Source organism: Drosophila santomea, unplaced genomic scaffold, assembly GCF_016746245.2.
Source record: "Drosophila santomea strain STO CAGO 1482 unplaced genomic scaffold, Prin_Dsan_1.1 Segkk43_quiver_pilon_scaf, whole genome shotgun sequence".
NCBI lineage: Eukaryota > Metazoa > Arthropoda > Insecta > Diptera > Drosophilidae > Drosophila > Drosophila santomea.
In genome coordinates, this window is record NW_025318975.1 from 14,219 (window position 1) to 26,148 (window position 11,930).

The 11,930-nt window shown below is 39.5% G+C and overlaps 1 protein-coding gene across 1 annotated transcript; it reads right to left on the reverse strand.

Annotated features, from left to right (window-relative positions):
* Nucleotides 1-8,206: 8,206 nt before the first annotated feature.
* LOC120457553 (zinc finger CCHC domain-containing protein 7-like) lies at nt 8,207-8,773 on the reverse strand. The gene is made up of 2 exons (XM_039645091.1): nt 8,477-8,773; nt 8,207-8,422 (listed from the first exon to the last, which is right to left on the reverse strand). The coding sequence occupies exons 1-2, from the start codon at nt 8,726-8,728 to the stop codon at nt 8,411-8,413; spliced, it is 264 nt and encodes an 87-aa protein (XP_039501025.1). The 5' UTR covers nt 8,729-8,773; the 3' UTR covers nt 8,207-8,410.
* Between the last annotated feature and the right edge of the window lie 3,157 nt (nt 8,774-11,930).

An 11,930-nucleotide genomic window follows, 5' to 3' on the forward strand; every position in this document is an offset into this window, starting at 1 on the left:
CACCGATGACGCCTGGATTTGAAATGGCCGATCGAGCCGTTAGCTGCTTTCTCTGGGTCATCAATATCGGCTTGCGGTAATTTGAAGCTATAGTCAGAGAATAGACCGTGTCGTTCCAAGGCGTTTGTCGCCGATTGCTTGTGCAACCAGCAGGGAGTCTTTCCTTGGCCCTCTGTTGTCTCCTTGCCTTTCTGGGCTTGTATCCAGCCCTGTTCTCTGAATTGTTCTTGTGCGCAATGTATATGAATGCAGCATTTGCGCTTAAATCATACTGCCAATTTAGGCAAAAGAACGACAACGACGCAGCAGATCTGCTCAAGGGTCAATTCTAAATCCAAATGTGTTTTTTATAGAAAATCTTTAACAAGAACAAAATTTTGTTTGTAGTCACCAACATTTAATCGAAGTACTGCAAGGACGAGGGTAAGTTCTCCGCTTATATGGTTTAATTAAACAAATAATATAGCTTAACATTTAATTATATAGACTTATGACGACGAAATTTAGATTTAGTAACAACCGCTTTTGACAACTTTTCCACTTGACTCTCGACTCTACACTCGCTCCCATCCTATCGATAACTTGCTCTTGTCTAGGGTTACATTGTAATTAGGGCTGCAATGTAGAAGTATCGAAACATTTAATACCTATTTAGTACGTACAACCACTGCACTATGGTCCAGAATTAGATTTTTTGGCATAAAGTCGAAAAATTGAGTTACATGGTTTAAACTTCACACATTTTATTGTTATAGCATTGATAATTTGTGAAAAAATGCGACCACGCCCACGCTTGGCGCCCCTGCAAACTAATTAATAGTAGATTTAGAATAAATACATATTATTTCCCGAATTTCGCAAAGTATCGCGAATTTTTGAATTTTCGCGAATTTTGATTTTTTTGTGGCGTTATGTTGGTACTCATGTCTGTCACTTATGCCGACAAGCTGGGCCATTTTGAATGTACACTTAATTGTTGACAGCTGATTTGCATGCATGTGTTTTGGATCGTCTTCGATTATTACCTATTCAAAAAAATGGGTCAAAGAACCTGTGTCCAATTTTGTGTAAAAAACAAAATTAAGTGGGCGGATGCATTCCGAATGTTGACTGTGGCGTCGTGGTGACGAATCGTGGGTTTATGGTTATGAAGTGGAAACCAAAGCTCAATCATCTCAATGGAAGCTGAGTTCGCAAGTTCAGAGTTGGGGATAAACAATTATTTTTCTTCCTCGATTGAGTAAATCTTGAATGACAGCGATATGCTTAAGCAGTAGAAGAAATGTTAATTATTCTGTTTCTATGGTACTGGAGAGGAGTTTAGATGGAATTATTGAAAGGGAGAAAGTATCGAGGTTGTCCTTCTGGAAAATACAGTGATTGAAGGTTGCGAGCCTGACTTTTGCGATGTTGTTGACAATTGCTTTGATAAAATTGATCCTTACGTCAGTAAGCCTTCTGATTTCGTTAAAGAAAATATGAATCTTTGCAACAGGTACCGTTATTAAGAAATTTCCAACTGCTCTCAGATGCGGAATTAAAACAGCGCGGGACTGGTTCTTTTGATATGAAATGCGAATTTAACCATTATCTTGTGTGTGCAAAACGGTTTGATAATACGCCTGTTTAACTAATATATGCAGGTTATCAGCCTGTTGGAATATTCACACGTTGGAGCCAAAAAAATAAGCTTACATTGATATTTCAAGGCCAGTTATTGCTGCTTTATACGTGGGTGAAGTAGATTTGGCAGGTATGCTAATGGAGCTCTACAAAATTTGCCACCGATCAATAAAGTGGTAATGCAACACCAAATGCCTTAAATAAAAAACCCATATGTGCTGCAATAACAATAGAAACTGTTTTTTGGCATACCACACTTAAATTGTCATTATAAAGAAAAAGGTCTCATATTCTGTGAAGTATAAAAAACAATGCTTATACACTACTACTGCCAAACGTTGCTCACCAGCACCTTTCGGTAACGCCCAAGCTAATGGGCGTGGCATACTAACATTTTTTGGAAACGCTTGTATATTTTGTTTTTGAGCGTTGGGATCACGTTTGCTAGACATATTAAAGTGATTATGCTTTATTTCGTTATGCGCTGAATAGGCAAGAATATCTCTTAACAGGTCGTTACAAGATATATAATTATTAGATATCTTCCTTTTAAAATCGTAATCATTAATCCCGTTGATGATGTGTGTTGATATTGCTGAATCGGTTAACTCACCCTTTTTACCAATAGCTAGCATTTTATAGAAATAGTCTTGCGGTGATTCTCTGAGATCTCGACGAATTTTTGACATTTTAAGGTGAACGTCTGCGGAATTACTGAGACATGGAAAATCGTTGAGGAACTTTGACTTAAACTCTAGCCATGTTTGGAAGACTTCTTCAGTTGAGTCTATCCAATACCAAGCAGAACCTAGCATCTTTTGTTGAACTGCAAATATTAGATTTCGATCATCCCAACGATATGCGGTTTGAAGGGAGTCAATGCGTCTAATGAAGTGTTGCGAATCTAAGGACTTGATGGATGATGGGTTGAATTCCGGGAGAAGAGATACCATTTCACTTATATTTCCGTACGAACTATTAATGTTTTCAGATACCGTTGGGCCGCGGTTGTATAAGAAGTTTGGCGGAATCGGGGTATATGGATTTTCGTTATTTTTGACGATGTTACGAATGTGTATTGTATGGATTTAAATCATAGTGTGGCTGTAAATATGTGCCGAACGGTGCCGCTGTTGCGTTACAGTGTCCCAAATGAGCGTGGGGAATCGGAGAATTAATTTGGCTGTGACGAATAAGTATACGCTTGCGAATTAACGTGGTTTTGCGGTGTCATAGAGAAATTAACAAGTTGCGGAAAGATCGAATGTTGGGGAAAGACAGCGACATTATCGTGTTGCTGTGACGTGATAACATTAACGTGCTGCCGAGACGCAGCAACATTATCGTGTTGCTGTGACGTAACGATATTGTACTGTTGCTGAGACGTAACAATATTATCGTGTTGCTGTGACGTGATAACATTAGCGTGTTGCGGAGACGTATCAACATTATCGTGTTGCTGTGACGTAGCAACCTTAGCTTGTGACGCAATCAATCGCGAAAGGATTTGTTGAGACGTGTTAGGCATACACTACACTCTATTATTTCGTTTGCGTTTTGACCGTTTTCGATTGGAGAGGAGATACTGCTCGGATGAAAAGATCTCTCTTGAAGTTCGCGCAATGGTTTCTCTAATTCGGCAATTTTTTTTGCATTGATTGGTTTCCTGCACTCGCGTACTCGTCGTCACTGTTATGGGCATTTAGTCTCTTCAATAAGTCTTCACGATTTCCTGACGTTGAGAGTCCTGCTTCTCTGCATTTATGTTGCAGGTCTTCTTGCATACGTAATCTTTCTTCGGAGGCATGTTTGTTGCTTCGTTTCTTTGCTTTTTTTATACTCTCATTTTTCGCACGTTTTCACTTATTGCGCACTATCTTATCCCACATAAACACCAAGAAATATGATTCGCGATGCCTATGTGTGTAAGCTTTCAGTTTTGTCAGGAATTAAGCGAGTGGGTAGCGCGACTAACTATGTGAAAGAATCGAAACGTTATAGTGTTAGGTATACTTTAATTAATTAATCAAATAAGTTTTGATCGATGTTAATGTTTTTGCCGCTCGTTGCAATCACGTCCGCTTCTATTGCTGGTTCTCTCTCGACTCTCTCATGGCATTCCCTTCTTATATTTTCCAACACCGAATGTGTACATATTGTAAACGCTCGAACTACCTCCGGTGCGACGATTTGCTTAGTTCAGTTCTTCTTTATTAGCGACTTTATTCTTCAAGAACCAGCGACCGAATGCCGCGCTTTGCTTCTTCGTTTTTCTTATGCTCTCTCATGCGTGAGAGCTAGGTGTATGTACATTGTTATCTCTTAAAGCTAACTTATAAGTAAGAGCGGGACAACAGTATTGTCCTTACTTATAACGGGGATATGATCGCATACTTCTCTCTGCCACCATGGGCTTCATACGTTAACCTAAACTACTACATGATACATACATGTACTGTGGGCCTAAAGGGTATCTATCCTACTACAACTCGGCCGTCCTGACTAGCTGATCCCCTGATCATGGTTTACATTTTTATACCCGTTACTCGTAGAGTAAAAGGGTATACTAGATTCGTTGAAAAGTATGTAACAGGCAGAAGGAAGCGTTTCCGACCATATAAAGTATATATATTCTTGATCAGGATCAATAGCCGAGTCGATTTGGCCATGTCCGTCTGTCCGTCCGTCTGTCCGTCTGTCCGTCTGTCCGTCTGTCTGTCCGTATGAACGTCGAGATCTCAGGAACTACAAAAGCTAGAAAGTTGAGATTAAGCATACAGACTCCAGGGACATAGATGCAGCGCAAGTTTGTCGAATCATGCTGCCACGCCCACTCTAACGCCCACAAACCGCCCAAAACTGCCACGCCCACACTTTTGAAAAATGTTTTGATATTTTTTCATTTTTGTATTGGTGTTGTAATTTCTATCGATTTGTCAAAAAAAATTTTGCCACGCCCACTCTAACGCCCACAAACCGCCCAAAGCTGCCACGCCCACACTTTTGAAAAATGTTTAGATATTTTTTCATTTTTGTATTAGTCTTCCAAATTTCTATCGATTTGCCAAAGAACTTTTTGCCACGCCCACTCTAACGCCCACAAACCGCCCAAAGCTGCCACGCCCACACTTTGAAAAATGTTTAGATATTTTTTCATTTTTGTATTAGTCGTCTAAATTTCTATCGATTTGCCAAAAAACTTTTTGCCACGCCCACTCTAACGCCCACAACCTGCACTTCTACTAGCTGAGTAACGGGTATCAGATAGTCGGGGAACTCGACTATAGCGTTCTCTCTTGTTTTTGTTTGTAGTTATATATATAATGATTTTGTATCTTAAATATTTATGTAATTGCACGTACTATATATGTTTGTTGACCTTGTTAACAGTGTTTAATTGTGTGTTCGTTTATTTTTCTTATTGCCTATCCAATGTTTAATGTTTGAATGCTCCAGACACCTTGGTACGGGTTACGGGATACCTGGAAACCTTCTACGTCTTTTAATAAGAATCTGTCATTTCTCAATATTTTGGAAATCATATATGGACCTTTACATTTTGGAATCAATTTTCTAGAAATACCTGCTGTGCTGTCGAAATTTTTTACCATTACATAATCTCCTATTTTGTATTCAGAAGGTTTTCTGGCGGACTTGTCATATTGTGTTTGTTATACTCTTGAGCTTTTCCTTGATTATTTTCTGCTTCGCTCCTAATCTTCTCTAAATCCCTATCTTCTGGAGTGTTATCTAATTCTTCTAGTTTTTCTTTCAATTCGTCTACTATTTTTCCTCTCTGCTCTAAACCAAAAAGAACTTTGCTTGGAGTTTGCTTGATACTGCGGTGTTGTGTATTATTTAGAACGTGCTCCACCTTATCTATTACTGTATCCCAATATATACCTTTCTCTGGTTCTACCCAGTTTCGCTATCATTGGACCTAAACTTCTGTTGACTCTTTCAACCTGTCCGTTCGCCTGTGGTGATCCAGTCGCAATCTTCATATGCTTAACATCAAACTCTAACATAAAATCATCAAACTCCTTGGATGTAAAACAACTTCCCCTGTCTGAAATAATGCATCTAGGCTTGCTGTATGCTCTAAAATAGTCTTTTAAAGCTGTTATGACTTCTCTTGTATTGGTGGTCTTTGTAGTGTATAAACGTACGAACTTAGTAAAACCGTCGATGACAACAAAAATATGTTTTTTGGATCTACCCGAGTCGACTGGGCCGTAATGATCGATATGTATTAGTTCAAACGGTTGACTACCTTTTGGAATGCAGTGCAGAAATCCCTCCTTACCCGTCTTAGGGGAGAACGCAACACATTTTAAACAATTTTCTATATGGCTTAAACATTTGTCTTTGGCATTGGGAAACCAATAAGATTTCAAAATTATATCTAACATTTTGTCTCTACCTATGTGTCCGATCTCATTGTGATATTTAAATAGAATATGATCTTCCATGTCTGTGGGAACATAAAATAATAGTCTGCCGTCGTTACATTTTCTATAAATTATTCCGTTTCTCATTTCGTATAACTTATGTTCATTTTCCTCTAACAGTTTTCTAATTTCTTGAATTTTTTGATCTTTGGCTTGGCAAATTACTAAATTGTCTTCAAACGTATTCGATTCTACTATCATGATATTCGTACATCTACTAAGAGCATCTACATGCTGCATCCTTTTACCTTCTCTATGTATAAGTTCATAGTCGTAGTTCTGGAGCTCTAACGCCCATCTAGCTATTCGTGGATTAAGTTCAATCTTATTCAGTGTTAAAGTAAGTGAATTACAATCAGTAATAATTTTAAAGCGTTTCCATAAAGTATATTCTAAATCGTCTCAGTGCGTGAATAATTGCCATCGTCTCCAGTTCGAAACTGTGATATTTTGCCTCAGCGACTGTTGTACGTTTTGAGAAATAAAATATGGGGTGCAATTTTTCATCCTCTTTCTTTTGACATAATACGGCACCGAAGCCAAGAGCGCTTGCATCACAGTGCAGCTCTATCTCGTCTTTGAAATTATAAATGGCTAAAACCGGCGCCTGCACTAACTTTTCCTTGAGCGTAGAAAACAGCTCATTTCTTTTTCTCCAAATTTAAATTTCTCGTCTTTTCTCAAGAGGTCGTATAACGGTTTCGCTAATGTTGAAAAATCTTTTATGAATCTACGAAAGTATGAACATAAACCTAGGAAACTTTGAACGGATTGCATCTTGTCTGGAATTGGAAAATGTTGTATGGCATCTATACCTTTATCATCTGCCCTAATGCCTTCGCCGTTTATAATGAATCCTAAATACTTAATATTTGTTTGAAGAAACTCACATTTATCCATTCTTAATTCTAATTTATTTTGAGCTAATCTGAGAAACACTTCCTTTAAGGTTCTTAAGTGTTCCTCCGTGTCCTTGCTGGCGATCATGATGTCGTCCATGTATACAATTACTTTGTTGTCCCTAATGAGATCCTCGAAAATTTTGTTTACAAATCTTTGAAACACTGCCGATGCAGTTTTTAGCCCCATTGGCATCCTGAGAACTCGAATTGACCTAACGGTGTAACAAATGAGGTGTATTTAACCGAATCCTTATTAACAAATACATGAAAATAACCGTTTTTTAAATCAAGTTTCGAAAAATTTTCTTGTTAACTAGTTTGTCTAAGAGGTCATCGATAAGCGGTATCGGGTAATTGTCCTTGATTAATATCTTGTTTAGTTTTCTAAAGTCTATGCATAGTCGTATGTCTCCCGTTTTCTTTTTAACTAAAACTATTGGCGAAGCATATTCGGATTCACTAGGTCGTATAATCCTTCTTTCATATATTCATCTAACAATTTTTGTAATTTCTCCTTTTCTGAGTAGGCAAGTCTTCTTGGTGAGCAGCTAAATGGTTTTGACGTTTCTAAACATAGTTTTATTTCACATCTGACTAGAGGTTCGGTAGGCTTTCTAACATTTAAGTAGTTGCTTTTGATAATCTCTTTCAATTGACAGTTTAAGGCTCGGTCATTTTCTGCGCCGCATATGTAATTCATTTGCTCATCCTCTTGGTAATCAATGCTAAAAATTTCTCTAACTGCTTTTTCATAACTGGGCCTAACTGTATTATAAAATTTCTGACTAAGTGCGGAATCCGTTGTAACGCTGCCTAAAGGAATAACTGTTTCGTTCAGTGTTTTAATAACTGCAGGGTTAACTGTTTTACTACTCGTTTCGATATCTGCTATACTAACTGTTCCATAATCTGTTTCACTAACTGTTTTACTAACTGTTTCACTAACTGTATTACTAACTGTATCACTAACTGTATCACTAACTGTCTCACTAACTGTATTACTAACTGTATCACTAACTGTCTCACTAACTGTATTACTAACTGTATCACTAACTGTCTCACTAACTGTATTACTAACTGTATCACTAACTGTCTCACTAACTGTATTACTAACTGTATCATTGTCTAAGGTACTAACTGTTTCCTCATTTAATGAGTTAACCGTAATCCTTCCCAAAGTATCTGGATCCAGTTTAAGCTGGCAAGCTTCCATAAAATTTCGTCCAAGGATTACATTATGACTCATAGACCCGTCTGGAACTACGTATAAATCAAAATAACATTTTATTCTTTCTTTTGTAATGTAACATAAGGTTTTTCCGAGTATTATTAGTTGGCTTTTATTTAGCCCGAAATAGTTTTCAGCAGCAGACTCTAAATTGACTTCACTGGATATACTGCTTAGTTTTGCAAATGATATTGGGCTCCCGGTGTCTATGAGGCATTCTGTAGTTAGTGGGGTTTTATAGCTACTGTGAAAAAAATCTTAACCTGCCTTACATAATTGTTGATATTGGCGCTCTTGCGCTCCGGGCATTGTCCGACGAAGTGTCCGAACGCTCCACAAGCGTAGCAGGATCCGGGCTCTCTCTTCGGCTTCAGGCACTCCTTGGCGAAGTGTCCTTTTGAGTTGCAGTTGGCGCAACGCAGATCCTTCTTAGCTGGGCCTCCTTCATAGAAGCGTTTTGGCGAACTATTATCCGGCTTGTGCTTTGGCAGACGTACTTCCGAGAAGGCTCTCAAAACCTGCATCGGTTCGGAAAAGCACTGTATGCGGGCCTGATTGCGTAGCGCTGGTGCCGGAATTCCTTCGATAATGTTTTCCAGGAGTTCCTCCAGATCGATGTTGATATCGTTGGCCAGCATCATCTTGTCTCGAAATAAGCCGCAAATTTCTCCTCTGAACGCATTCGCGCTTTTGGAATGCGCTCCTCAATTCTCCTTTGGACATTTTGACCCCAAATGACACAATTAACTGCTTACACAGCTGATCGGTTGACTCCAGAATTCGCGTGGTGTTTGCGTGCAGCCAACGTTGTGCACTCCCTTTCAGCTTGGCAATTAGAAGCATATGCAAGCAGCCGTCGTCCAAATTGTAGATCTTGCCGATGTTCTGGAACTGTGTGACCCATTACGCACACACACGCTGCCGTCGTACTCCATGGTGACCTCTTTTGCCAAGGCAAGCGCTGCTGCTGGCGATTCCAAGAGTTTGTTTACATTTGTACTCTGGCGTTGATCATCACTGCTAGCGGTCTCCTTTCCAACACTGGTATCTCCCCCGATCATGTTATCGGCAGTGATGGTCACTTTGGTGCTGTTAGCTTTAACATTGGTGCTGTTAGCGCACATGTTAACATTGCCATCATTTTCAATGTTATTTTCGATGACGTCATGGGCTTGCCAGCATGAACGGACTTGTTCTTGTTCGCCTCGTCGATTTCTGTGTAAATGCTCTGCAACACGGCCATGTTTGCATCTATTTCGTCACGAATTTTCTGCAGGGTGGCTTTTTCGGCATCCACTAGCGATAACTGCTCCAAATCCAGACTTTCTAGGGTCTCTGACGCCGCCGATTGCGCGTCTAACGGGGTCGCTGGTGTGTCTCCCTCTTGCAGCTCTCGTTGTGCTAGCTGCGATGCAGCTCCATCCGTTGCTTCCGTTGCTGATCCGTTGTTTGACGGTGGATCGCCACGTTTTTCCGGAGAAATGGCTTGGAGACGCCCTATCAACTCCGCTTTAGTGCCGGAAGTTTGGCGTCCAAGGGCTCCCAACCATTTTTTTAGTTGTTGCACCGAGAATTGATTTAATATGGTGTCAGGCATAGTGAGTAATGACCACTTCTGATGTTGTAAACGCTCGAACTACTCCGGTGCGACGATTTGCTTAGTTCAGTTCTTCTTTATTAGCGACTTTATTCTTCAAGAACCAGCGACCGAATGCCGCGCTTTGCTTCTTCGTTTTTCTTATGCTCTCTCATGCGTGAGAGCTAGGTGTATGTACATTGTTATCTCTTAAAGCTAACTTATAAGTAAGAGCGGGACAACAGTATTGTCCTTACTTATAACGGGGATATGATCGCATACTTCTCTCTGCCACCATGGGCTTCATACGTTAACCTAAACTACTACATGATACATACATGGTACTGTGGGCCTAAAGGTATCTATCCTACTACAATATGGGACTTATAAGGATGCCACCAGTTTGAGTTTTAATTGGAGTGTGACACAGGTTACCATTTTTATATTTCCTGTTTCCTTTTCAGGTTGGATCTAGAATTGTGGGTGAATAAACTACACTCTACCCCGGATAAAACTCATTCTTATCTATTTTCTTACTAGGGTCGAAGCTCTTACCAAACAGACATTAGAAGGTAATTTTATGTTTCTAACTAGCCATGTCAACACTTTATTTAAAGGTGTTGCTAGCGATTGGTATTGGCATTACCACAAAGTGTACCCCAGAAATTCAGCATGAGCTTTTTTATATAAGGAGATCAGTAGCATTATTCGCAAAGGGAAACGTTCATGCTTACTGTCAAGCCAGGATTGCGAAAACCTCTTCCTGCTCCTGATAGGTTTGTGCAGGAGGCAATTCTTGAAACCGAAGTGGAGTCGGATTCAGACACAGTTGAAATTTCCGCAATTAACTTATCCTCCTGGAATTGTAGCAAAATCGGACACAGATATCAGGATTGCTTACCCGAACGTCGTGTGTTCTGCTATGGGCGTGGCAAAACAGACACCTACCTTCCTTCATGCCCTCATTGTCGCTCAAAAACTACCGAGGCCGTGCACCTTTGAAAGGGGCACACAAACAAGTGGTGACGAAAGCCGCCAATACGGAGTAACCAATAGCTGCTCTGTACCTTCTCTCCCTGATTTGTCTCAACAACCAGACTATCCTTTAACCGAATTAGGTACACCCGGCGAATCTCTCAATAAACATCAGAGACAGCCTTCGCGATCTGCACAGCGTATTAAAGATTTTTTTGATCAGATAAAAATCGAAAAACGGTTTTTGTTATCAGCAATTATTGCCTCTGATGTACGACCATACGCAGACGTAAAAATTCTTGGCCGATCAGTATCTGGATTAATGGATACTGGTGCCTCTTTTAGTTATATAGGTGGAAACTAGACGATGGAAAATCCCAAACACCGTGGGCAAGATTCGCACAGAAATTCAGTACAACAATATGACCAAGGATATTACTTTTACATCGTACCTTCGTTAAAGCAATCACTTTATTTAGGGTTCGATTTTTGGACAGAATATCAGCTATTACCATATGCTAAAATGAAACCTAGTCCAGAAAGTAATCTCTCAGCAGTAGATCTAGACGATGTTCGTTTTCTGACTGAAGAACAAAAACAGCAACTTGACGCCGTAGTTTAATGCTTTCCTTCTTTTGCCGAAAAGGGTATAGGGAAAACGACCATGCTTTTCCACTCCATTGACGTTGGCGATTCCGTACCTATCAAGCAGCGACATTATCCTGTGTCCCCAGCTATCGAAAAAATTATGTATGATGAACTGGATCGCATGCTTGCTTTAGAGGTTATTGAAGAGTATACCACATGGCCAGATCGACTCGGGTATTGATCCTGATCAAGAATATATATACTTTATATGGTCGGAAACGCTTCCTTCTGCCTGTTACATACTTTTCAACGAATCTAGTATACCCTTTTACTCTACGAGAAACGGGTATACACTCAGAAAACTGAAGAACGAATAATTGAGAACGAACGTTCTTAAAAATGTACTGTGTCGTACTTAAAATTTTTAAGACAACCGTTCTTGGAATAAGTACTAGTTGTACTCGAATTACACATTTCAAAAGCGATATTATTGATACTCATGGAAAACAAAGGTTTATCTTTTCTCATTTATGTATATTCCTTGATCATTTTATGCGGCCAATTTTAAAAGAATATACACAAAAAAT

Excerpts from the sequence above, each read along its gene's own strand:
- LOC120457553 (XM_039645091.1), bottom strand. The coding sequence starts at position 8,728 with ATGCAGGTTTTGAGAGCCTTCTCGGAAGTACGTCTGCCAAAGCACAAG.